Source organism: Anomalospiza imberbis, chromosome 3 (assembly GCF_031753505.1).
Source record: "Anomalospiza imberbis isolate Cuckoo-Finch-1a 21T00152 chromosome 3, ASM3175350v1, whole genome shotgun sequence".
Classification (NCBI taxonomy): domain Eukaryota; kingdom Metazoa; phylum Chordata; class Aves; order Passeriformes; family Viduidae; genus Anomalospiza; species Anomalospiza imberbis.
The window spans coordinates 88,083,817-88,111,440 of NC_089683.1; the positions used below are offsets into that span (position 1 = coordinate 88,083,817).

At 42.5% G+C, this 27,624-nt stretch overlaps 1 protein-coding gene across 2 annotated transcripts; it reads left to right on the plus strand.

Moving 5' to 3' along the window:
• Window positions 1-35: 35 nt before the first annotated feature.
• AIDA (axin interactor, dorsalization associated) lies at window positions 36-26,816 on the plus strand. Of its 2 annotated transcripts, XM_068185575.1 has the most exons (10): window positions 37-242; window positions 3,897-3,966; window positions 10,512-10,565; window positions 12,540-12,594; window positions 18,012-18,075; window positions 18,521-18,627; window positions 22,490-22,612; window positions 24,780-24,902; window positions 25,352-25,469; window positions 26,349-26,816. In XM_068185575.1, the coding sequence occupies exons 1-10, from the start codon at window positions 133-135 to the stop codon at window positions 26,443-26,445; spliced, it is 921 nt and encodes a 306-aa protein (XP_068041676.1). In that variant the 5' UTR covers window positions 37-132; the 3' UTR covers window positions 26,446-26,816. The 2 variants fall into 2 exon arrangements, with proteins under 2 accessions (XP_068041677.1, XP_068041676.1); XM_068185576.1 differs by lacking the exon at window positions 22,490-22,612 and having other exon boundaries at window positions 36-242.
• The last annotated feature ends 808 nt before the right edge of the window (window positions 26,817-27,624 follow it).

Here is a 27,624-nt window from a genome sequence, read left to right on the forward strand (position 1 = left end):
GCTCGGGTGTCCCGGGGTCGGGCCGGGCTGTGCCGGGCGGGAGGCGCCGGCGGCGCGGGGCTGGCGGGAGCGGCTGTCCGGCGCAGTGGGCGCCCCGGCGCGGGGTGAGCATGGTGCCCTAGCGCTGGGGCTATGTCGGAGGCGGCCCGCAGCCTCCTGCAGCGCTGGGGCGCCAGCTTCAGGAAGGGTACCGACTTCGACTCCTGGGGGCAGCTGGTGGAGGCGATCGACGAGTACCAGATGTGAGTGCGGGCCGGGCACGGCCCCGGAGTCCCGGGCGAGGCGCCGGTGTGAGGGAGCGGCCCCGGCTGGGGCGGGGCAGGGCAGGGCAGGGGGGCCCCGCCGGGCCCAGGCCGCGGCCCCCTCACCCCTGGGGCCCCGCCGGCGGCTCCGGCCCTTCCCCAAGGCGTGGGGCAAGGGTCCGAGGAGTCCCCTCGGGGGGTGTCCGGCTGAGGGGCGAGGCGGGAGCCGGCCGTCCTGCTCTCTTGGGAGGGCGGCAGTGGCCGGCGAGGAGCTTGGAGCAAACTGGTTTGGTGGAAGGTGTGTCCCAGCCCATGGCAGTGGATGGAACAAGGTGATCTTTAATGTCCCTTCCACCCCAAACCAGGTTGTGAGAGCGTGGGCTGCCGGTTGGTTGGTGGAGCCCCCGAGGCACCACTGGACCGGGATGCCCCCATCCCATCACTCTGTTGCCCTGGCACCACGCTTGTGGCAACGGAGCAACCTGGTGAATGGACTGTCTAAGTATCAGCCTTAACCAAAACACCTCCTTGCCAACCCATCAGAATGCAAAGGTGTCCATCACATGCTTGTGTGTTGTGTCCCTGGTGGTACCAGGGTGGGAGAGTGGCAGCCCCAGTCAGGTTTGCTGGCACAGGGTGACACCTCACCATCCATTAATCCTATGGCAGCAGAGGAGTATCAGCTACAGGGCACTGATGATGGGCTCCTTGGAAACACACCTGGTACCTTTAGTCAGATGTTCTTCCCTACTATTCCATTTCGCCATGACAATGGAAGTTATTTCTTCATGGTTGGAGTATTTCAGGCCGGGCTTTTCATGGTGAACTTTCTGGAAGTTGGTAAGAGGGTTGGCACTTGTTCACCAAGAGAAAGTCAGCTGAAGAGATGCCCCCTGAGGGATCTTTTAGCACTGTTCAGGACTGGTCAAGTTGGGTTCTAACCACACCAATTGCCAGTTCAGTTGTCCGTCAGAGTAACTGGTCTGCTGGCCATGTACCGGGTGGTCAAGAGAAGCTGTAATCTCATCATTTCATTCACTCACCAGGAAGGATGATGCAAGTTCAGTGATATGCAGTTTGCTGATGGCCTTTAGAGAAGGGCAAGCTGTTACTCTACAAACCTCGGCAGAGAGATAAAAAGAAGTTTTCTTCCAGATCTCTATCTTGGCATAAAAAAAAGAATCATCAGGAAGTAAAACAAGATATTTTTACTAGCTGCCCTTATGTGGATGTCTACAAGGAGTTCAGTAGAATCCTAATGCTTTAAATTGTCTAAGCAGTCTGAGCAGTGAGTTTCATATAATGATGTTTCTTAGGAATGAAGTCTTTGGGCTCTCCTTCTGAGCTCTCTTCATTGAGAAGTGAAGTCACTAAACATTTGCAGACAGTCCAGTTTGAGAATTGAAGTGCAACTTCTGTTGCCTTCCTCACTGTTGCTGTGTTGGATGAGACCTCAGATGATCTCCATAGAGACCCTGGCTCTATTCTGACCTGGGAGCAGTGTGGTGTCTTTCTAAGGAAGCTTCTCTTGGGTTGAAGTTGCTCTTATCAGTGAGTTTCTACCAAATATTTGTCAGTAGATGAACTCTGTGGTCTGAGAAGTGAGTAGAAAGGAGAGAGAAGATAAGGGATTACAGGGAGGTATTTCCTAGGGAGGAACAAAACCTTTTCTGTGTGTATATCTTCTTTATCCTGTATCTTTAGCAGGTAAATTAATAACAGTATCAAGCTGTAGGATAGAAGTTGCAAACAAGCAGCACAGGGCAAGATACAGAGCTGTAGTTGTGGAGAGACTTTGCAGGATGGGTTTATGGTGTTGCCTTCTCAAAGGCACCATGAGATGGGATGAACAGGTGTGGTGCTGCTCATGTCCAGGTTCTGTGAACTACCAACACAGTCTGTGCTGATCCACACAAGCATCCTGGAGAGAAGCTGTTTACACTGAGCTTGCTGGTGCTGAGAAACCTTGGATTTGGGAAAAATCTAAGTCCTGATGGCTGCTGATGTAAAGCACAATTATGTACCTCCTGTGTCCATCTGCTCAGGTCTTCATGTTACCCCTAGAAGTACAAGAAGCTTGGTACAAAGATTGGCCCTCAGTCATTCGGGTGATTATTCATGCAGGAACCCTTTGAGCTGTCAGCAGTGGCTTCCCTGTTCAATGTCCCCATCATGGAACTTGGTCTCATCCAACTTTGAACGAGCTTCAAGGGGAATGCCAGATGCATTTATTTGGATTAGGGTGGATTTTTTTGTATTAGAGACAAATGGATAGAGGGTTATGCTAGTGATGCTTGCAGACATGTTAATGCTGTGATGCTGCCTGTTGTGGGTGGCATATTGCTGCTATGGTGATGTGTTTTCTTAAATCATTACTTTAAAATGCCCTTTCTCTGTGTCCTGTGTATCATAGGGCAGGGCAGTAGGCAAGGAGTGTACTTTTGGGTTCAAGTATGTTTATGCTTTTTGTCTTTTCTCAGCCCCAGTCTTTCAACATTTTTGAAATGGGACAATACCACCAAGCTGTGCAGTTACCTCATCCTGTTTGGTTGTGTTTTTCCTGGTAAGATTTAAAAGCTGAGTTAAGAGTTAAGTGGCCTCAATCAGTATGGACATTTTTTGAGAGCTTATTTTGAGGAAAAGCAAAGAAATTGAATTCTGATTTTTGTTCCTGCCACAGGCTTTGACAACAGTCTGTTCTGCTGGATGTATCTTGGTGTATCTATTTTATAAACCTCTCCTAAAGCTAGGCCAATGCCCACAGCAGTGGTGGAGAGAAGCAGAATCCCTTTTACAGTGCAAACTTGTGAGGTTCCAGGAGGAAGCCTATTGTGATGTCCCTGGGTTTCCCCTCAACCCCTGTCCTCCCTCTGCCTCTGCTTGTAAAAAATTATTTACAGGGAATGGCAACAATTGCCCAGAGGTTTTGCTTGTTCACTGTTCTCCTTCCTCCCGGGATGGAAACTGTAACTCTTCCCATAGCTTCCCTCCAGCTTCCTTTCGCTTTCTCGAGCTGTTTGCTTACTGTTACTTTCCAAACCTCCTGCTGCTACTGCCTTGGTGAAGACAAGGGGTGGGGTTTGTGCTCCGACTGTGATGCTGACAGACACAAATGTGAGCGGATCCACCCGGCAGCCTGGGCCAAGCCGCCTGTACCTGGCTTCCAGTGCTGGGAGAGTGTGTGCCATGGCTTAGGGTGCTGCCACCACCCGAGCTCCCTGGCATCTCGCTTGCCTCAGCCTCTCCCTGGGAAATGCGCGTGGGATTGCACCACAGTGGGTCTTCACAAGGGCTGTGGTTTGTTATTATGAAAGAAGGGGATTGTGAGAGGAAGAAGGTCATTGCTTGTAAAAGGGGCTGTTGGCTATAAGGACCCTCTTACCTGTTCTCCCTTTGTGAGGCATTGGTCTTTCCTACCTGATGTAGTTGCACGCTTTGTCCACCTTCTGGGGTTTTTTCTTAAGTGTGAACTACCATGGCTATAGAAAATTTTGTTTCAAAAGACAAAAACAAAGCAAAAACACAACAGCAAAACCAACCCAAACCTCTTTGGAGCAGCAGTCTGTGAACCTTTTGGCTGACACATTTTCTGGAGCTGGGGTGTGTGTGTTTGTGTTGTGTTCCCACTTTACAGTTTTCTTTTCCCCCATCCAGATTAGCCAGGCACCTCCAGAAAGAGGCGCAATCTCAGCACAACAACTCGGAATTCACAGAAGATCAAAAGGTGAGTACTGCTGTTTGCTCAGACAAGGAGCTTGACTCATAGATGTTGATGTGTGTTATGTTTTTTTATCTTGCAGGTCAGAGTCTTATGAGACCTTTTTTCCTCCCTCAATATACACAAACAGCAACAGAGCCCAGCGTAGCTAAAATGGTTGTTGTCGTTAAATGTGAGGGATGCTCTGCTGTGCTATTGAATGTCAGGCATGCAGGCCAGTGTCTTTCATAACCTGGGTGTTTCTTTTCTTTTTTTTTTTTTTTTTTTTGGAGCAATGTTTGATAACTTGCTAACTTGCTTATTCAACATTAGCACAATTTATGTTTTGAGTTCTGAATACAAAACATCTTGAACTACAGACATTGAGGGTGTGTGAGGGGGATGAAAGCTTAACATGTAACACCTGACAGGGAAAGGTCCTGGCAGAATACTCCCTAGCAGCCTCTTAGAATGTTATTTGTTTATAATCTTTCAAAATATTGAAATTATTCCTCCCTCTCTCCCCTCAGTTGAAAAGGTTGTTTCTTGTCTCAGCAACATACTACTGCAGCTCTGTGATGGGATTTAAGTGGACTCATGTACTCAAGCATTTACTGCAAAATAAAATCTTTTGAGATATGAGGGCCTATTAAATTTCCTTGTCTTCTATAAAGACATATTTTTCTTAGGAATAAAAAACTAGAGACATGTATTTCCAGATTTCCATGTCATAGAATCACTTGTTTGAGCAATGGTGTTACCTGAAAATTGACATTTGCTAGCTCAGAGTCTCACCAATAGTAATAGGATTCAACAGCAATGGGAGCTGTGCTTGAGAATGTAAGTCCTGAAAACAGGTGCTGGCTACAGAAATTTGAGATAAACTTCATGTGTGTGAAGAAACTCAAAGAAATACACCTTTACATAGACTGAGAGAGGTTTGTAGCTGTTTTCTCTATGTGTACCAATATGAAAAGTAAAGACCTGGTCTTCCATGTTCTACTTACCTTCTGTAAAGATGATAATGCTCATGATTGCCTTAAACAGGGCCATAATTTTGGAGAAGAATTTGGTCCGCTTTTCCTAATTTGTAAGCCATGAGAGCCTTGTTAATGTTGGACAGCTGTTTATTCCTTGAATTCTTCTGCTCTCCCTCCCTTGCTGGTAGCTTTCTCCATCATTCTCTGCTGGAGTCATCTTTACTGCATGTTTCTCCTCTGTGGAGACTTTTGAAAATGTAGTTACTTCATGAAGGCAAAGCTGTTAATCTCACTTCTGGAGACATCATCTCCTGTGAGTATGGGAACCAGAACAACACAGGGCTTTGCCTCCAGATGTTCCCTGAGTCTTATGAAAAGGACCTTGGACCAGATTGTGGAAGTGAATGAGATCAGCCATGAGGGAAGGCCTGAGGGGCTCAGGAAGTGGAGATAACTGACCTCAGATGTTTCATGCACAAGTGCTGTCATGTCTTAAGGCAACAGTCTTCTGAAAAGAAAAAAAGTAATGGGTGGTGGTTTTACATCCTAGCAGAGTGATACCCATTTCTAAAGCTGATTTAATTTATAAAAGCGGATAGCATTTTTATCACTTGCTGGTTTTTGCAGATCATTACATGGCTGGTGCACTGAATCTTTGAGTCTGTTTATCAAATAGCAGTGCTTGTTTCATTAGCCACATGCACAAAGCATTTCCCCAACATTTGGTTGAAAGAACACTTTATCTCCTCTTCCATGAGGAATGCTAGTCACAAAAAAAAAATGTGAATAGAGTCTTGCTGTTGCTTAGAAAAAGCACTTAAAACTCTGCACAGCAAAATCTTTGATGTAAAGCTCCTTGCTGTGCTTGTCTTCTCTATTTCTGCAGAAGCTCAGCCAGTATATCATCTAGTGATTATGACTAATTATTATCATCACTATATCATTCACATGGCATGTGGCTGGAGGGCTTGGTGTTTGCTGGGTTTACAAACAGTTTGATTAAATAGAAATGTATCTTCTTTCCCACTGCCCTTCTAAAAATCAGCTACAAATCAGTAACTTGCTCAGCTGTTCTCCTGACAGTGCACCCACCAGCATGCTCTTTATTCCTGGTTCCCAAAAATCTCTTTCCCTAATATCTTGACTTTCTGAGGCTCTGTATGTTACATGAGTCACTTAGTCACTTTTTTTTTCCTTTTTTTTTTTTTTTTTTTTTTTTTTTATATGGAAGCATCTGTAACCTTCAGGGTTTGCTTATCTGATGTCACTGGCCAAGGTTACGTGCAGAATTTTGTAGATTTAAAGGCTATGAAGCCAATTATGATTTACACTTGCTTAATCTACCCTTACTGCAGTTTTTTTGTAGATTTTCAGTCAGGTGTTTTCCAAAGGACCATACATACTGCTGAGAATTCTTGTGAGGCTGTTGTTTCTTACTGGACCTACCCTGTGGGGGGAAGGTGGATTTCAGCAGTGATTCCTCTGTAGCAAGGAGATGCTACTTTCTTTACAGCTGCAGGGAAAGGACAAGACTAAGTTCAAATCCTTATCCCTATCTGCCTGTATGAACTTCTACCACATTTGGGGTTATTTCATGCATCACAGGTGGTGTTACAGTGCAGATATGACTGCACAAAAATTGATGGTGTGTTACTAGTTAATGTAATCATACAATCTGTTAATCTAAGAACACTTGACAAATACCACCAGTTTGTTTCCTGGTCATACTGTGAGCCAGTTATCATTTATCTTGCAATACATGTATTGCTTATGGTAAGAATTCAGTCTTTTAAATAGTCGTATCTCTCATTTTTGTTCCTGAAGAATCAGTTTTGAAACACTGTATGCTACTTGCCTTGATAGAGCAGACTACAGATTTTATTGTTCACTCCTATATTTACAAATTGTGATGGGTTGTCATTTTATAACTATTGCTGGAAATCATTCTGGATTTTGTTCTCTGTCTTGATTTGGGTAATTGACAGTGCTGGACTCTTCATTAGTGATTGTGAATTTTATTGAAGAATTTCTCTGCAGATCCTGTAAACAGCAAATCATTGTGTTTAGTCTCCCTTCAACAGCTATAAAGAGGCTGTGCAACAGTTTTATCACCTAGAGTCAGCATGTGTGGAATACTAAGAGATACAGCTACTGGTGAATTTACATCAGTCTTAACATTTTGAATACTGCTGTTCATTGTTTTACTTCCAGTCTCTAAAACTCCCATCTTCATTCATGATCAGCCACTGTGTTTTGTGATAGGAATTGTTCCAGTTTGTTTGGCTGTGTCTGTCAGCTTGCCTCCAGCTACAGTTACTCTCACCCAGTTCTCTGCAATAAATGTGACCTTTAAAGCCCTCTTCCAACCACAGTTGTTGCTTCTTGTGTAACTGTTTTTGTGCTAGGCTGAGTTCTCATCAGTGTTAGAAAATCCTGCTTTTGAAGCAATGATAACTTGCTGAAATATGAGCACTGTTGAACAGTCTTACCATGATTCATTAAACTACTGGTCTTATAACAGCCTAAACTCTGGTTAAAGCCAAGCTCTGCTCTGGCTCTGTGTTTGTGCAAACATCTTTGCCTGCATTACAGTTAGCACAGTCATTACTCACACAACTCCTCTGAAGAAACCTTGACTACAAGATGAACTGACTTTTCCCCATTCTAATCATGAGTTTACATAAAACTGAATCTAAACTATTTTAAACTAGCTAAGTTAATTATATCTTCAGCCTTTCTAATGAGATGCAGAATGTTTTCCCAGCTTCAAAAAGGAGCCTTTGCATGGGATAGTTGCAGCTGAAAATGATAGCAGTGTTTAGCTGCATTTTTAACTTTTGGGTTGGGTGTGGTCCCTTAAAAAATAGTTATGAATAATGCCTGCTGGGAGCTTGCCATATTTCAATAGATTCCATATAAAACCTATTCTTTACTATTTTAAGACTCCCAAACTCTCTTAATCTGTTTCTAGAGCCATTATTGCTCTTCAGCCCCCAGGACACACATTTTGTATTGCTCTTTGTTCTGTGAGGGGGCTCCTAGTTCAGGCAGTTTTCAGAACACACAGTTAGGAATCTGCAGGATAGGGAATAGTGGAGTTGTTGAATTTACTAGTGAATTGACAAAAGAGATAGGGGCTGAGCAGTGCTTCTGCGACTTCATTTATGGTGTGGGCTTAACAAGAGACCAGGAGGGGCAGAGCCAGGTGAAAATCTGTTTACGTATTCTAGTTCTGTGGTGGGGTGTGGAGACAGTGTGCTATGTGCTGGTACCCTGCAAACTCATATCCCTCTTTCTATTGTGCAAGCGGTGGAGTTTTGATGCTCTTTTCTCAGCAGTCAACACCGAAACCATTGGAACAGCTGGACTTTTGCAAATGCTGGAGCTGGAGTCAAACCTCAGAGATTCCCCTCCCTTCCCTAGGGAACCTTCGGACTCCTTTCTTTTACCCATTTCACACCTTCTTTTTTAAGAATCTACCTTTGCAAATATATTTTCCCAGATGTTCACAAACAGAAAAAGGAATTCCTTTTGTTATACTGCAGTTGATTAGATGGCTGTAGTGTGCTCTCATTCTAGGCACTGAGAATCTGCTTCTGCAGTACTACTTGGTGTCCTCCCACCCAGCCTGGCAGTGCATGTAAACAAATCCACAACACCCACATTTGCAGTGTGGGTCTGAAAGTCTCAAAGTGAACTCAGGACTCTATGTGCTCTTTTCTATTTCCAAATACCTGTATTTTTTCAAGCTGTGCTGGAGATCCAGTCATGGGTCTCTGTTGTATAGCAGAATTTATTTTGGGGCGGAGGGAGTTTGTTGACTGAACAATGTGTCCTGTGTTAATAGGCATCACTCTCTGCTTTCTGGGAAGGTGCTCAGAAGAGCTAAAATTTTTGAAAGGTTGCCATACAATGGACAGTAATAAAAATTATGAAGATGTAAAGTCTGGCCTAGTGCCATGTTGTAGCAATGTTATGGGGAGATGCCAACTGGCAAGTAATGGCTTCAAGAACTTTGATGAGCCTGTGGTGGCAGATGAAAATCAGATATCTGAGGCTTTTGCACACTCCAGCTATTGGGTCTGCCCTTGAAGTATTGATGTATGACCTACTTATGATTCAGATCCTGAACTCTTTCAACTTTATGTGTGGCCTAAGGTGAACTGAAACTGCAGTCACTTAGTTTGTTGTAATTACTGGGGACCTAGGAGCAGATTGAGAAGGATTTGTGACACCGCTTTGCAGGAGAGCCATGACAGGTGATGGGGGAGACACGTTTGAAAGCATGCAATTTTTACCTGCTGTTACCAACCTCTTGGAGTCCAAAAAATATAACCCTCCTTTTGGATTTGACTGACATGGCATAGCTTGCCCTGTGCCCATACTCTTGAAGATCTTTGATGCTTGAGTTGTGCTCTTGGAAATCTTTTCCTCCCCTTGCATCCACCTTGTGGAGAAACTGTTTTTATAGTGCCTGATTTAAAAAAAGAGAATGAGTTACAGGTGTGTATTTCACTTTAGTCTTCCTTCTGGGGGGAAATTAAATTTGAAAGTAAACCTCTTTTCTTTTTAGCTTCATTGTTGCTGGTTTTCTTGCCCTATAAATGTTCCACAGAGTATTTTGAGTTTATATCTGGCACTAATTTCTGCACATCGTGTGAGTTTTTCTTCACAAAAAGGTTTTAGTCAATGAACAAACTTGTGATGATCAGGAAAAATACACTGGGCAGTTGTTTCCTCTTGATGTCACTAATGGAAGTCTTAACTTCCCCTTTCAGCTGGTAGTAACAGAAACAAATGTGACTTGCTGGAAAGTCTTACTTTGTGAGACATAAAAGCTTAAAATTGTCTTCAAAGGAAGACTGCTTGCAGGGGGCTATTCTGAAGCCCTTCCCTCTCTTCTACAGTTAATTACCTCAAAGTTGTGCTCACAGATATTTTAGATTGCTTACAAGTTTGAATTCAGGCATATATTCCATTGTTCACTCAGAGTTTAAATCTCTTAAAATCACAAAAATAGTTAAAAAAATATTCCACCTTTAGACTTCCTCTCCCACCGAAACCCACAGGAGTGGGCTGTGGTTTTTTTTAGGGCTGAGATACTGGGCTGCTGTAATATCTGATGTGGGTGGACTTCATCTGCTGAAGTTGGGAGCCTGGTAGAGGAGCTGTAGGCCTGGCTCCTAAAAGGGCAAATCAGCACAACCCACTCAGGTTCTCAGGAAGTAATACACTTCTTGGCTTGGATTTTTTTTTTTTTCAGTCCCCTATCACGTGAGAGCAGTTGAGTTTATAAACAGTTTATAAACAGTGGTAGGCATTATTACAGTTTCTGTGGAGTGAATGACCCCCATCTGTGTTGTTGGGCTGTGGGAGGGAAGTTAAGTGGCAGATGTCTTTCATCGATTGTGCTTTCAGCAAATCCTGCTTGTCTATAAAAAAAGCTTTTGATGCTCAATGGTCTGATACTGAACAATAGACCTGAAATCTGTGCAAAAAAAAACCCAAAAGCAACTGATTGTGTTTACATTCTTTAAAAGTGTCAATCTGGACAAATACAGTTTCAGTACTAAATTTTTTTTTCCCTTTCAGAAAACCATAGCTAAAATTGCAACATGCTTGGAACTGAGGAGTGCAGCTTTACAGGTATAGCTCTTTTTCCTATTAATTTCATACTTTATCTGCAGGTAACTGTAGAGCTTTTTAGAACTCATTTACTGTCTTCAGAAATACCCAAACTTCTGAAAAAGGAATGAACACTTGGAATTTCCAGGCTGTTGTCATTATGGCCCAGGTGACTGCCTTGAGAAAGACCACAAGTGCTTATATGAGTATTTTTTAGTGCTTGTACAGGAATTTAGCTCCACATTTTGTGTCTTTGGTTCTTTGCCTCATTTTCATCCTTCAGGACTGTTTTGTTTCTCTTCCTAACCTGTGTGTAAGGTTAAAAAAATCACTAGAATGACCCTTAGACTTATTCAGCTGCTTCACAAATCATAATAGACCACAAAGAAAAATGTGTGTGTAGAATAAAAATTACTCTTTAGCAGTCATAAAAACTGGCAGTGCTCTAGGAAAATGTGGGAAAACAATAATTGGTAAACTACAATTTGGACTTTTTTTCTGGACTGGAAGTAGATGTCATGGGAGTGGATATTGTTTTTTCTCAGCACATGCTTATCCCCAAAACAAAAAACAAGTGAGAGAAATTTCCAAAAGACCATGGATGGGGAAGGAATAAATCAAAGCCTGGGTTAGTGGATTACCTCTTTGCCAAGAAAGAGTGATGACAGGGAAATTTTGTATCAAGTTACTCCCAGCAGCACTACCAAGTACTTCATGTTGCTGGACAAAGTGCTGCCTTCAATTGTCTGAAAGGCTGGGATACAGCATGCTGGACTCATGAGGTGAGGGCTGACCAGTCTTGAGGCTGTGTAGAATTTGAAGAATTACTTTGTTACCTCTGCCTGTCATTCTATTTTGATCTAACCTGTGGTGTTTGAAGAGTGTTGCATTTCCTTGGAGTCACTGTGACTTTGAGGAGAGCCTGCATGTTCCACTATGGAACAGCTTTGTGGGTCAGGTCACATCTGGGAGCAGCAGCAGAAGCTGCAGCCATGTCATAACCTGCCAAGCTGGAGAGATGATGTTATGCAAGAACAGCCTTCCTTGCTGTTGATTCCCCAGCAGTAAGTCAAGGATTTTATAACCTTTTGAGAGGGTACAAGAACTTCTTGCCCACTTCACTTTGAAGAGGTTATGCAGTTAAAGTTTGGAGAGGTTAAAGCAGTTAGTGAGTGTGCTCACCTTTTCCCACTCTCCTAACACTAAGGGTATAGCTGCTTTAGTTTCCTTACACAGTCTTGACAGAAGGTCCCTATTCACTCTTGGACAAAATCAAGAAAATAATCTCATTAGACCTTAAATGTTGAAAACAATGGGCAATCTTAAGGGATGCCAAGGGTGCAATGACATAATAGGTAAGACCTGACCATCCACTCCGAAGAGAATGTCCAGTGTCAATCCTCTTTTTTCCATTTCTTTTTATGCCAGCTCTGCCACTTGTCTCAGAATAAACTAACCTTACCAAACTGTTGGTGAGCTACCTCAGAATAAAAAATTAAGAACTTCTCTGTTGAGTTAGTAAATCAAATAGGCTTACTGAAACCTGTACATGTATGCCACAGACAGAGGAGGAAAGCATCATCAGAGCTGGAGAAAAGAAAGTTGGGAATTCCTCTTCTATTTTCAGTGAGTTCTTGACTGAGTTTTGTCAAGCTCATCCTGTGTACTGTAATTTCTGCCAGTGTCACAATGTTGGACACGTGTCTTGAAATGTGAATGTTCCTGTGTGCAGTAAGGAAGAATTTGCAACTAGTTGATTTAAAAATATTTATTTGTCATTAGAGCTTGGAATATTGGATAAGTTTGTTCTTAATAAGTGAGAAGTAACATAGTCTCTGCCTCACCTGTAAACCTGCCTTTTGTTGGGGAGATTTTTTGGGGGGATGTAGCTTTGTAGTAACTTGGTGTGCTTGAACAAAGGAAGCACCTTGCATGCTTATTCTGAGATGAGGAAGGTACATCTGAAGATCTGACTCTTTCTTTGTACTGTTCTAGTCCAACCAGTCGCAGGATGAGTTTAAGCTTGAGGATCTGAAGAAGTTGGAACCAAGTAAGTGGTATCTTTGTATTTTGAGTGCCATTTATCATGACAGGAGAAGACATGACAGCAGCAGGAATACTGACTAACCACACTGCAGTTCAACAGTGATGCTGGGTTTAGGTGCTTATTCCAAATGTCTGTTACCACATGGACAAAACTCGATGTGTATTAGGGAATGTAATGTGAATAATTTAAAAGTACAGTAACCCAAATGTTTCAGATAAGATATTCATCTTAATTTTCAAATAAGCAATTTGGGTACTGCTAATTTTTGCACAAAATAGTATTTTAAGCTATCAGTAGTACATGATATAATTTACCTGCACATTTCTTATTTGAACTGTATTTCACCACTTTGTGGTCTTTCTTCTTGCAGCATGACATTTGTTTTTTCTTCTGAAAATATTTAACTTGTGCTCATGGTAGCCAATCACCTATCACCTCCCACTGTAATGCTACCAGACCAGCAAAATTGAGAGTCAAAGTGAGAATGTGAGTCAGTCTTTGAAGGGTTTTGTGTGATGTTGTTGTTTTTTCCCAATTGATCCTGGGTCAGGTCTTGGTATGTCAATCCAGAAATAACTTTTTCTTATAGGAAGTATCTATTTATCTGCTTCATTTTCCTTCCTGTAACACTGGCTGCTTTGTTCTCAAAGCATCCTTATGATTAGAGCTTCTGCATCTAAGCAATATTATCCTGAATGTTAATGTTTCTGCAATTCTCAGGGAACAGGAAATGTAGAAGAGCTTCTTTCACGCTGACTGAAGTTGGTTTTATTTTGCTTATGACACAATTGTAACATTAAGCAGCATGTTGGGGATAAATATGATGGGTAGGCAAGTGTTTCCCCTTCATGGGTAGTCTGAGCTTCTTTGCACAGGGTCCTACAAGGGGAGCTTGTTAAGAAGTGGAGCACTGAGCTAAGCTTCCTAATATCTCTACCAAAACATAGAGTCCAAATGCTTTTAAACTGATCCCTGAAAGTACAAAGTGAAGGTGTGTTACAAAACTGCTGGGTCTTATGTATGAAGACTGTAATTCAGGAAAGGGTTTAACTGTGTGTTGGAATATTCGGTCTTCCTCACTCTACATGTTGCATGTCTGGCCTCTGAATTCTCTGACTTGGGATTTTTCTGCTGCTCTCTGTTTACAAAGTATTTAAAATGTTATAATCATTGAATGACTGTGGATTTTAGACTTCGTTGTGCAAATGCCCTGTGAGTGACTGAATGATACAAGAGAGATGGGAATCTCCTCCAAAATTTCAATTATGGTGCAACTGTCCTGTTGCTTATCTTGCCCTAAATCACAGAATTGATGTTTAGCTGTCAAAAAAACTGCTCAGCAGCGTGAAGTGCATTCAACCCACACCTCATACAACAAGCAACTGTATTGAAACTGAGGAAGAGTGTGTGGCCATCAGTTTTCAAATACACTCAGATATTTTCCTTGGAGGAGAACAGGTGCTTCTACAATAACAATTGAACATTGATGCTCCTAATGCTGCTGTCTTACTTAGATGGTTCTGGCCTCTTTCTCTCTGAATTGTGCCTTTGTTTTGTGGTTTTTAAGTGTATCTTGAATAGAGTAAATTTTAATCAGGCCAAGACCAGCCATTTCATAAAATGCACTGTGAAGTGTTTTAATTTACATGTTGTCAATTTTCTTCTGCATCCCACCAGAAAAAGCTAAAAAAATCTGGGCTGGCAATGCAAATAAGTGATTCCTTTGTTAGGTCAAGCCATTCCATTAGGGTGGAACAAAAACAGCTATTCATACAAAACAGCTATTCACACAATTTGGCTTGTTTTAATTACTTTTGTGCCTGAAGCTGTCAGAATGGTTTTGCTGTTGTTGTAACAACCAGGGCCCTTAGATTAACTTTTTTCTTTTCTCTTAATCTTGTGCTGTTGAGTTCTAACTTTTCCTACTTGAGCTTGCATTTCATGCAGATTAGAAAGTGAAACAGTTGGCTACTTCTGTTTGTTTATAGGATTTGTCACTGAATAGTTTGTGCTGGAATAAAGCTACAGGAGGTTCCATACATACAAATAGTTCTTTTGAGGCTGTGCTGTGTGAAGTCATTGTTAACACACTGGATCTCAAATCCATTTCTTTGTGGAAGCTAATACCAGTGTTAGAATGCACAGTACAAATGGATGGGCTGGGGCATCCCTTGTTCCTGGGTGATAATTATAAGACAAGTGGATACTGGGTTGTACTGGGGAGCATGGTGTCTGAATTATTTTATGTTGTTTATTTAAAAAATAGGTATCATAAAAAATCACTGTCACAGAAAATCTAAATCAATCTTTACCAAGTTAATGTGTCCTGATCTTCTGGCTTATTTTGATAATTTCTTTTGAAATCTTTCAAGAAAGAGCCAACTGCTGATAAAATCAGACTATGAGGATGGTGAAGGGCCTCGAGGGGCAGCCTTGTGAGGAGTGGCTAAGGTCACTTCATCTGTTTAGGCTGGAGGAGACTGAGGGGAGACCTTATTGCAGTTACAACTTCCTGTGGGGGGCAGAGAAGGGGCAGGCATCTATCTCTGCTCTGTGGTGACAGTGACAGGACCTGAGGGAATGGTCTGAAGTTGTCAGGGGAGGTTTAGGTTGGAGATCAGGAAAAGTTGCTACACCCAGAGGGTGGTTGGGCACTGGAACCGGATCCCCAGGGAAGTGGTCACAACACCCGTCTGATAGAGTTCAAGAAGTGCTTGGAAAATGCTCTCAGACTCATGGCATGATCCTTGGGGTGTTCTGTGCAGAGCAGGAGGTGGACTGTGATGATCCTTGAGGGTCCATTCCAACTCAGGAGATTCTGTGATTCTATGCAAATCAAAGTGACACTGTCCAAAGTCACTAAAGGAAAGGCAACTTCTGCACAAGAGCCTGCAGAACACTATTTTTAAGAGATTTCTGTTGGAAATGCAGCACAGATGGAGGCCATGATGCTGGGATCTACACATTAGTTGCACTTGTGGAGAGTTTTCTGAGAATCGCATTCTCAAGCAGCAACATTACAGAGGGGAAGGGCTTTTTTTTTCCCAGAGGTGAATTGTATTTTTGAAAATGAAACAGAGATCTAAAAAAGCCCAAACCATCTTTTTAAAGCTTGGATGTCTTACACAACATTACAAGGGAGATTCCTGTTCGTATTAACCTAATTTTTTTTCCTGTGATCTGGTATTTTTATTTGAATCAACTGAGGCTCACACTTGTCGCAGATGAGAAGAGGATTTTCCTTTTCCTCAAAGTTTTATTGCTTAGCTTTTTCTCAGTGGCTGTGAATAAGTATTTCACCAGGCTGAGTGTGGTGGACCTGTTGCTTATCCTGTTGATCTTTAAAGGAGCATTTAAATTGCTGTGTTACAGCTTTGCAAAATTATTTGCCATTGGTGGTGAGACAAGAACTGAAAGCTTTTTGAAAACTTGAGCCACATCGTTGTGCAGCAAAAGGCAAGAGGTTCTGCTTCTGAGCTGAACATTCAGCACCACATTTGTTCTGGCTGGACAGGTGTGCTTAGCCTTGGGCAGCAGCAGCAGGATTTCAGGCACTGTAGAACTGTTTGCCTCTTGCCTGGGCTCATGTCAGTACAGCTCTTTGGACCCTCTAGTGATGCCTGAAGTGGATTAGGAGGAGGGTTTTTTTGCTTGTAAGGGGACCTGCTTACTAGAAGAGAGGAGTCTGGCACTTACCAACCTTTGGAAAGTGGGAGGAGAGCTACTGTGATGCCTGTCTCTTCTGTTTAATCTGTAAGAGATCTCACTTCACTAAAGTTTTCCTCCTGGGGTAGTTTCACTTTCTATTTCTGATGTGATGTATCTCTCTGAGAGCTAGGGAATTCTGATAGTAATAAAAATCCCCTTCTTTTCCTTAACCTCAGCAGCACTGGAAGGTGACTGTCTGCTGCTGATCAGCTGCTTTTCTGGTGGGAAGTGGCTGTGATTCTTCAGATTCATGTTGAGATCTGCATTACTGGTCCCTCAGAGCAGAAGTCTTTGGAGAGAGAGATGTGGCATCAGTTTTGTCTCTCATCAAAGCTCTGACTGAAGGCACTTTAGACCTTTCTCTGTGTTTATGTATTGTGACTGGCTGGGATCAGGCACTGATTAACCTCCCATGTTGTAGCACAGAAATCAGAAAAAAAACCAGTATGAGTAAAGACTGGAAAGACTTTTTGGTTTCTTTATAGTTTCCCAGAAGGATAATTTATTTTGAGAGCATTTAGATGGTGTTTGGTAAGCTAAAGCAGGAGCCCAGGCTGGGTGATGTGAAGGCAGACAGGGAAGCTCTCCTGCACTGGCTGAGATGTAGTGTGGTCAGAGGGGCCTGGCAATGGCTTCTTAAGCATAACTGGTATTTAAGTACCTCTTGGTATTTGTGTAATCTGAATGTTGTTTGAAAAGAGTTTTATTCCCATTCAGTAGTCCTAAGGGGAGAATTCCTCTGCTCTGAGAGCGCTTATGGTGAAGTGAAGCTCTGTGAGAGGAGTCAGGAGTTTTTTCTCTCTGCTTCCCCTACCAATCTGGGATATTCATTGTCTGGTAGGAGAGTGCCTCTCCTTGCAGGTGTCCTCTTGTAAATTTTTAGGCCCTTTAGCCATCATGAAATGCTTATTTCTTTCACATGTTTTTGGAATTTTCTCTTTCACTAGTAGTTGTGTTTGGACATGGCATCTAAAGTTGGGATTACTAAAATGTGAGTAAATTTCCAATATAAACAGCAAAGCCATTCTCCATGAAATTTTGAAAGTATAGACAGTGTCTCTGAGGCTTGGTGCTCAGATATTGTACTTTATCTCTCCTGAATTTCAGCAATCTGCCCAGACATATGAAGGCAGATAGAAAGAAAACACAAACAAAGCCACCACCACCAAACAAAACCCCCAAACCACATAACTGAACAAAGAGAAAATCTCACCAAAGCTTTGTGCTAGCAGCACACTTGGTCTTCCATGGTGGCTGCCTGAATGTGCATCCACATATGTCTGCTCTGGAGTTCTCAGTCTGTTTGGAGCTGATGCCAATAACAAGGAGCTGTTTGGAGGTGATGCCAGTAACACCACCACCCTGCTCTCAATAGCTACTAAAGATTGCTACCCTCACCCTGGGAGCTGTATCTTTTTCTCTTGAAGATTTTGGTTATTGCCACATTTATCGTCTCTGTCTGTGTGCATGTGGTAGTAGTAATCTTGTACTGCAGTTGCAGTTCATCTGTCTGAATGTTATAGTGATACAGCTTTGATCATAGCTGTGCTGGTGTTTAAAGTATGAGAGGAGTGTTTTTTGTATGATCTGATTGTTTTAAAAATATTATTATTTGTGTGCGAAGATGTTGTCAGAATGGACATAGCTGTGCAAAGCCGTAGAATTAATGCTGGTTTATGAGTATGGATTTTTATTTTTTCCCTTCTCTGCAGTCTTAAAGAATATCCTCACTTACAATAAGGAGTTCCCCTTTGATGTTCAGCCTGTCCCACTCAGGTAAGAGAGAACTTCGTGCACATCACTTCATGTACAGATATGTACCTGAAAGGGAGTACTGCCTGGACCTGCTATGTACCTGAAACACATTTCTAGAGCCATCTGCTTGCCAGATTGCTTTGTGTAAACTGGTTAATAAAAGAACTTTGGAACTCTGTTTGTCTAGGTACCCCTAAAAATCAAGACCATACTTTTGATAAAATCAGTACTTGGTACATCCCTACATCTCTCTGAAATTTCCAGTATCGTCTCCTGGCTTTAGGCTCTGTGCTTTCTATTGGTCTGAGCTCCTGCAATCTCTGTCAAAGTTTGTAGGTAGAGGTAGAAGTTAAGAAGTATGAAATTACATTAAAGAGTGTTGTCCATGCTCAGGTGCTGGCTTGTGAATTGACAGCCAGGTGATGAGTAAGTGTTGGTCTCATTTCTTCTTTCTTCTATTTTACAGGAAGATTTTAGCACCTGGAGAAGAGGAACACTTGGAGTTTGAGGAGGATGATGAGGAAGGAGGAGCTGGAGCAGGGTCTCCAAACTCTTTTCCTGCAAGAGTTCCAGGTAGGGGCACTAGCCTTGCCATGCCAGCCTCTGTAGCATCTCTGAGCTCTGGCTTTACAAAGCTTCTTTTTCCACCTGTGATTTGAAAGGTTTGGGTGGGAAGCTACAGGCTCATGTAAACAAACCCTAATGCTGAACTGGAGAACCACAAGGGTGGCCAGTGAACTTTATTTTCCAGCAAACAATATCTTACTGTGAAACAGTTGTGTGGAGAAACTGAGAGGCTGGTACCATCTACCTCAAATAATTAGCCTTTAATCCTTACTCAGACTCGGTATTTTCATCCTGGTGCACTTTAACTATGTGAAGCATATGTGTCAAATGTGTTCAAATGTAAATTGTGGCAATGTTTCTCCTGCAAGGAGCAGCACATCTTCCTAGAGATGTGAGAAGTTGTTGCTGCTTATTTTTGTTTGCATTGTTTGGTGAGACAGTGGCTTAGAGTGAAGCCAGTCTGTGAGAGGAGAAAGAAGGTGTTTTGATTTTCATAGCTGAACTCCTTGTCCATGTGAAAGCACTTTGTCGAACTGGATATACCAACAGATTCTAGAGAAGATCTTCCTGTAGCTTCAGGTTTTGACAATTTAAATGTTGTAACAGAGTTTCTTTAGGTTCCTGGTGTAATTTCTTTGCAGAAAAAACAAGTTGCTAGTTTCAGAGCTGGCTGGCAAACTTTCTATTTCAGGAATGAGATAACAAGTAAGGAAACCAATAATGATCAGAAGAGCTGGGGTGTTGCATTATTTATGCCTGGAGAAAACAGATGATATTCAGATGTGATCCCAAGCATGCTGCTGAATATGGCCCCTGCAGGCTGACCTGATATGGACATGCACAGTCTACAGCTGTTCATGCCAAGCTCCCAAAAAGGCTGTAATATATTGTGATATTGATTGCTGACATTTGCTGTCTCAATCCTTGTTATTCATCATGATAAATCCATTTATGGAGATGCCTTCTGTCTGTCCCAAGTAAAGCAAGAAGTTTCAGAAAAAAGCAGTTTGCGGCCCTGGGGTGAGCCTTATGAGTAAAGTGAACTTTCCCTATCTGACATTGACAGAGTTGTGTTGCACTCCTTGCTTTGATGTGCCTTTAATCCATAGTGTGTGACTGTACTGTCTAACTGACCATGGTCTTGTCTTCTCCATGCATGGCTTCATCGTTATCACATTGCCCCATTCATCTAACCCAGGAACCAACAAAGGTATGAGAACCTTTTAGTATGTACAGTAATTTTTGTGCTCACATTTATGGTCTTCTTCATCCAGCTCTTAGTGCCAATCCTTACAACACAATTTTTGGTAACAGTCACAGTACTGGGCACCTATCTGTTGGTCTTCATTTGCCTTCAGTATGGAGAAAAGGGAAGGTAATGTTTGTTGATTCAAACAGCTCTCTAGAGGTCATGCTGTACTAATGAAGAGGTTCTGGGTTGTGGTGCAGCCAAAGGTAGGTGTAGCTGGATTTTATTTACTGGAATACACATTTTATGGCAAATCTTACACAAAGAGTATTTGTGTAGTTAGACTTCTGTGCTGTGTGGAGCTGACCAATGGTTTACTGCCTCTAACAGCAGAGGTTTCCTGCCTTTCTCCTGGTTATATATGACTTTATTCCAGTGCTGTGCTCTTCTGTGAGCCATTTCACTTTGTGAGCCCAGCAGAAGACTTAGCACTTTTTTCCCCCTTTCTCTGAACTGTGGTTTGGGAGGAGAGAGCCTGAATGTCTGTGTCTTGGTGGCAGTGGGCTGCTGGGCTGGCTCACTGTCTGTCCCTGAAACTCACTTAGAGGAGGACACATCCTTCATTTGCAGATGCTCCCGTTGCCCTCTGGCAGAGATTCCCTGTAGTTGTGTCTGGAGTGGCTGCAGCTTTCTCCTGAAAGGCCTCAGTGTGAGCCTGCTCAGGGGCCCAGGCCATGGTGGCTGACAGGGGGGTGGTGCCCAGCCCAGGAAAGCTGTACCATGGAGAGGGCACTGCCACCTACTCTGGCTGCAGAGGCTCCAGCACAGGCCTGCCTGGGGCTGTAGCTCATGTGAGACAGGTTACAGTCAGCTGCGCTAGTCCACTGCTGGCTTGGCTGTTCCTCCTACTAGGGCAGGAAGGAAACAGTGTTCCTTGGATACTCTCTGTCCTACTGTTCTCTTGTCCCCTGGAAGTGAGTTTGACCCTTCTGTCCACTGCAACTCTGCAATTTCACACATTCTGGAAAGCATTCTTCAAGAACAGAATAATTTCTCTTAAGCCAGAATTTTTATAATAAACACCAGGCTGAGGCATCTTTCAGGTGATTTTTCTGTCTAATGGATGGAATGATGGACAGGAAAGCTGAAGGCTGCAGTTATTCCTGGCTCTTGGGGGCCATGCTGCTTTTAGGAGACAACTGACATATGGTGGAGCAAAGGTTTGTGCCAAAGAGAAGGCTTGCTTCTTCCTTCATTTAGATTAAAATAAGAACTCTATATTTGAACATCTCTTTAGGAAAGAAACAGAAAGATTAACTACAGCGTGAGCTGCTTTGCAAAAATGAAGGCTCTCTACTAAGTTTGCTCTCTAACATTTCTCCCACTGCAGTCAGAAGCCGTTCCCTTTGCTCAGAACACTGGGCTGAGCTTTGCTGTGCTGTGCTGAGAGGTGCAGATATGGTGCTTAGGAGGCCCTGAGTCTCCTCAGGACAGGCAATACAGAAACACACAGCATCAGAGATGGAAATTCAAGTCTTGCACATGATTCTGAGAGAGGGATTGGATGCAGGAATGCTCATGAAATCTTGCTGAAGTTGTGCCTGTAGTTCTCAGAGCAGAATGCAAGGTCCCTCTTGCAAAGACAATCTCTCATAAGACAAAATCTTTGTGGTTGCACAGCTCCTTAAGCAGATGAGAGGAAAAAATGTGTCAAGAAAAAAACCTGTGTTGGACTTGTCAAAGGAAATTATTACATTCTTTAGATATCAAGCCTTAGGATAACTTCTTTTTTTTTTTCATTAGAAAACCAAAACTGTAACTCAAACTTGTTTATGAGCCTGAGTGTTTTCTATCCTGGTGCTTGTTTATCCAGTAGGGGAGAAGGGCTTGAAGTGTGCCAGTTTTTTGCTAAACTCAACATGAAGTAACCTACTTCATGTTTGATGACAGAAATCATGACTTTTAATGAGTTTGAACAGTCTGGACAGCTGCACTGTCTTCCTCAGCGCTGTGAGGATTCATTTAAAATGACCACCAAGTTCTCATGCTAAATATTCTTAATGCAGAGCTGGGGACTCCTTCCTTTAGGCAGAAGGGAGCATGGGGGATGTAAACACTTACTTTTTTTCCCCCCTTTAAGTAGAGGTCAGTAGCACTTAAGAATCAGTTTTCTGGTTCCCTTATGTTCTGTGTGATTTGCAGCAATGCCATTTTCCTTCTTAATCTCCCAGTCTAAATGTTCAACGTGAAGCCATGTCATGTTCAGTGGGGTTGGACTCCTGATCAAGTGTCTAAACCTCCTGCAACTGCAGATTGAATCCAGCCTCCCAAATTTAATCCTCAAAAATGCTATCAAGTGACTTCCATGAATGGTTATTCTGCATGAAGACAAGAAATAACACTTTAAACAATGCTCCTCTCTATTCTTACGGCATTAGTTTTTTATCAGTTGATTTGACTTGAGGCAGTCCTGGGTTTTTTCTGAGGGGCTTTGAAATTTGTCAAAGGATGTTGTGTGTCTGTGCACAGACATTCCCATAGTGGTTTGAACTACTGGGATAGGAATCTTTGGAGTTTGAGCCCCCTAAGAACAGCATCTTCCATGAGAGAAGATGGGACAAGCAAGACCTCTGCTGTGAGATGACACCAAGGGTTAATAATATGCTTTACTCTTTCCAGGTACTTTATTGCCCAGATTGCCATCTGAACCCGGGATGACGTTACTCACCATCAACATAGAGAAAATTGGTCTGAAAGATGCTGGGCAGTGCATTGATCCTTACATCACAGTCAGTGTAAAGGGTAATGATTTCTGTTCTGCCTCCTCAGTGCTGCTTTGGAGAGATTGCATTTTCTGAAAGCTCTATTGGTTTTTCAGCCTATGGGGAAAAACATTCATTGGCACTTCTATTGTGGATGTAGGGCTTCTGCTTTAATCAAAAGTGGAAAAATTCTATATTTGACAGCTGCTGGGAGGTGAATATCTGCAGGATGCACTTTCTCTCTGTGCACTCAGGGTTGGCTTGTCCATGCTGAGAGCTAAGTGACTTTGCCCTCCTTCTTCATCATGGCTTCTGCAGCTGACTCTTAGGTACAGATCTGCTTGGACTGTGTGCACTCCCCATACATACTGGTCTCTGGGCTTTCTGGAGGTGAAGAACCACAGCCCACTGACTCCATTCTTGCCCTCTCATTAAATTAATTTTGTAGTAATATAAATATAATCTTTCCAGGGCTTGAGGTTTAGAGGGATGGGTATGAAGCTGGGAAACAAAACTTGGAAGTGAAATAAAATAAAAATTGTGTTAGCCTGGCTAGTGAAATGCTTCAGACAAAGCCTGGTGGGCTGAAAGCCTCCATAAATCTGGAAGAACCTATCTGTCAGTCCAGGACAGGCAACATTAGGATTTCTCTGTTTCAGGTGGTAACATAATTGGTATATTTTGAGGCTAAGATTTTTGATATTCACACTCTTTCTAGTGGGAGTATCTCTGTCCCCCATTTTGCACTTCTTAGCAGGAAGGCCCTGTAGTCAAAAGCTGCTTACCCATGCCTTGTATTCTGCTTTACTTCAGCTTCTCTTTACAGTCTTTGTAGGCAGATGATTATTTTTGTTTATCATGTAAAAATCTATAGCTGAGCCTCTTGTTATTTTCAGTTGTGATAATGACCTTGTATGTGTCCTCTTGAGATGTGCTATTGGATACTAAATGTAGGGATGAAACACTTGTTAGATGTGTGATCAGTGCTTCTTCCACCAGACATCCTCTGGCAGGAGGAAGTTTCACAGCATCAAATATCCCTTTAATACCTACCAGGGCTTGTAAAGCAAACATCCCTTGTTTTTTGCCACTGAAGTGTTTGTCTCACTGCTAAAAGTGCTGCTGTAGCTCTCATTTCCCTTCTGGAGCTAAGGGAGACTCTGTATTGCTGGGCTTGCTTTCCCAACAAGTCTCTGTTAACATGATGCTCCCTGTTTCCAAACTCATTTACCTATAAATAGTGGCTGCCAAGTAATGAGGTAGAAAATAGGATCAAAAAGTGAGTGTGTGGGCAGGGTATGGCTGAGTCTGCTAATGGTGTCTTTTGATACTTTTATTTCCCAAGACTTTTGGCCAGGAAAAGTAACCCTGAGGACTCATTTTGTCACTTTTAGGAGTCTGAAGACACTTGGTAGCCGATTTCCTTGGTTTTAAACCAAGCTGCTCTTCTGCAGGTTTGGAGAGAGGTTTGTTCCTGATGCAGCATTGGCAATCCCAGCCCATGTCATGGATGACAGGAATCACTGGTGCTCCAGGGCCTCAGCCTGTGCTACAAGCACAACATGTGCACTCCATACCTGTAATCTTAGCAGTTTCCTCTGCCGGAGGGATTGAGAATGAGAGGAAAGACAGAAGACAAATGTGCCCCTGGAAAGAGCAGAGGTTTAGTGAGAAACAATAATGGCTGTGCCAGAGCAGCAAAACCAGAGCCTGGTGCTGAGAGCTGGAGTCCAACCCACAGCCCTACAATGCCTCTGTGGAAAATCCAAGAGGAATAATGCTTGTTGTGTCTAGGGACAAAGCAGGGCACACACAGTATGTGTGAGCTATGCTCTGAAGACCCTGTGTGGAGGGCAGTCTTTGGTGTGTATCCCACTTGGGCTGGAGCTCTGCTGGAGTCCTGTGTGCATAGGGAATTGAATCTTTTGCTGACAGCAGAAAGAAATGTACTCTTAAAAATAAAAAGAGAGATAATTCCAATTTTTTTGTCTGAAATATTGCTGGAACTTTAGCTGCTTTCATGTTGTACTCAAAGAAAATTAACTGCTTGTGATGGGGTATGATTGCCCCTTTTTTAAGTTTTGTGGAACCATCCAGGTGTGGATTAACTTTTTGTGGCAGGATTAGGAGAGACTTCTAAGTCTCTTAAAGCTGAACCTTGAAGTCTGAGAAGCTTCTACTATTCTCATGCTGCTTCTTTACTGCAGATTTGAATGGGATAGATCTGACTCCTGTGCAAGATACTCCTGTGGCTTTGAGGAAAGAGGACACCTATGTCCATTTTAATGTGGACATTGAGATTCAGAAACACATTGAAAGACTAACAAAAGGTATGTGGTACCAGGGACCAGAAACAAGGCCCAGGAGCTTTGGGAGCACAGACACTGGGCTGCTCCTGAGCTGCTGCTGCAGGGCTCAAGATCCAGACACGGATAAAAATAGACCTTTGCATCCTGTCCCTTTTAAATTGGTCATTGGAATGGCTCGCAGGCAAGGGAGAAATGAAAAGAGATAAAAACAGAGCAGTCTGCTGTGATACACAGGTATTGAGCTGCTATATCACCTGCTTAGTCATTGGTACCTGGGTGTGAGCAATGGAGTGAAGAGTTTGAATTCTTGAGTGTGATGAGCATTGTAAGAACACTGTGTAGCTTTTGAGTAAATAACAGAAGTGTGGGAGATAATTCCCTTCAATTTAAGTAGAGCAACTTAATGGCAGATAAGTTTTCAGATAACTCTTAGCCATAATTGCTAACTTTTCTATTCATTTTCCCTATAGGTGCAGCTATTTTCTTTGAATTCAAACACTACAAGCCTAAGAAAAGGTTTACTAGCACCAAGTGCTTTGCTTTCATGGAGATGGATGAAATTAAACCTGGGGCAATTGTTATAGAACTGTAAGTGACTCACAATTATGGATGACAATAACAGAGGAAATGAACTAGCCTTCAGTTACAATGTGTGGCTTGTTGTATTAAGGAAGGTTTCTTGTATTCCTTAGATTGACTTCCATAAGGAATATTTTATTTTCAATAAAGAGGGGAAGATAAAACGCTTTTAGGCAAGTAAGATGGTTAGAGACTCTTCTCAGAAACTAGACCAGTTTCCAAATAAAATGCTGGTGTTTTTGATTTAATTTTCTATGAATTAAATGAAGTCTGTAGGGGAGAATTTAATTTGGAGCTTAGCCTGACTGTCAGATCGGCTATATTTAAAAAAATAATCAACTCAGTCTTTTGGTACAGAACTTCTGCAAAGGAAATATGATTTGAGGCATGAGATACCAATTTGCAATTAACTTTGTGAACATTTCAAAGCAGTATTGAGTGGTTGTGGTGTGCATCCTCTCCTTGCTGAGTGACTGAAGGTCTGAGGGAGGGGTTTGAGGACTGGGGTTTGTATTTTTTATTCAAGAGGAAGGTGAATCTTGCAATTCTGGGAAGAGTGCTTAGTCTGTGCAAGCTGGAGTACTTCTGAAATACTGAGTTACTGATACTGGGTCTCTCCTACAATCCAGAGTATTATGTTGGGAATCTCCTTACAAAAATATTACGTTCACTTAAATATTGAAATTTTTCTTCTGTAAAACAATCATCCAGAGAAAATACCGTTTCTTCCTGTAAACTTACTCATTACTGTTGCTTACAGCAAGCCTTGTCACATGTATTTAAAAGGTGAGGGTAATAAGATATGTACAGGATGAGCTTTCTAGTTTGCTTTTCGTCTTCCTGCACAGCATTTAGCACTTGGATTAATGCACTTTCTTGTGGTTACAGGTACAAAAAACCCACTGACTTTAAAAGGAAGAAATTGCAACTGTTGACCAAGAAACCACTTTACCTTCACCTCCATCAAACATTGCACAAGGAATGACCCCAGTTGTGAGACCTCTGTGAACTGAACCACAAGTCCTGGTAGCTGTGTAGTAGCCTTAGGCTCTTAGGGGCGGGAAGATGACTCTGTTCATGCCAGTAAGTCACATGAGACCATCACCCACTGCACAGCACTACTTCAGGGGCAAGGACAAGCCCACCATGCAAGTGCAAGATTTTTTTCAGTAACTTCCAGCTACAGGTTTTTCCAAGAGCCCTGATATAGGTTGACTGCTTTTCCTAAGTTTGCTGTTCATCACTTTTTATCTTTAACCGTTCTTTTCCTTTTGCCTCAAGCTCCCCCTGAGGATGGAGAGTGCCCTTTTGCCAAACCTGCAGCAATAAAGATGTGGCAGGCATACTAACTGTTTACACTGCTGTGCTATTGTAGTTCCTCTCACCTGCCTTTCAGAGTCCTCTGGAGGGGTCAGGGTGACAGAAGACTGGGAGAAGGATGAGGTGGGCTGGGAAGGAGCTTGAGGTACTGCAAGTGCTTTAAAGTGAGGGAGCGGAGGATGCGGGTTGGATGGGTGGCCACGAGTCCCTGTGGTCAGGTCAGGAGGAGGACAACCGCAGATGAGAACAAGGAACTATGATGGAACAGCCTTGCCTGAGTTTTGAATGCATGTTACAATCTTTTCAGTCACTGTTACTCCCTAACAGAGCTATTCTTTTCTGTATCTTGTCAAAGAGTGGTTTGCAAATGTGGGTGGGGGATAAAGAGGCCTTCTCCAGGGCTTTGTCCTGGTGGCAGTGGGTGTTTTGCCATTTCAGTGACAGGAGTGTCAATTTTCCAAAGCTTTGTATAAAGTAGGTCTGGCTAGCAGGCTGACCCACCTTTTACATGAAACTGCTGTTCTTATGGAAACTGATTGCATGCAGTTTTCTGCATATTTTGTGAAAGTCTGGAAACTTACTCAAAAAAAATTACCTTTTTATGTAAGTAGATAGGATTATCATTTATTTTCTGTATTTTTTATTTGGTGCATAATAAGCTGCAGGACATTGGCTTATTATGACACACTTGCATTCACCTTTTGACCTGAAAAAGGGAAAGACGTAGAACCCAGTCAAATCTTTCATATATTTCCGTGGGTATTTAATACGATACTTTATGGTTTGATAAGCTTCTTGCATATCTAACTAGTGCCTGAATACTCTGCTATGCTAACTAAAGACC

Excerpts from the sequence above, each read along its gene's own strand:
- AIDA (XM_068185575.1), top strand. The coding sequence starts at position 133 with ATGTCGGAGGCGGCCCGCAGCCTCCTGCAGCGCTGGGGCGCCAGCTTC. Across the intron at positions 243-3,896 it reads GCGATCGACGAGTACCAGAT|ATTAGCCAGGCACCTCCAGA; the intron begins GTGAGTGCGGGC and ends TCCCCCATCCAG. Across the intron at positions 25,470-26,348 it reads GGGGCAATTGTTATAGAACT|GTACAAAAAACCCACTGACT; the intron begins GTAAGTGACTCA and ends TTGTGGTTACAG.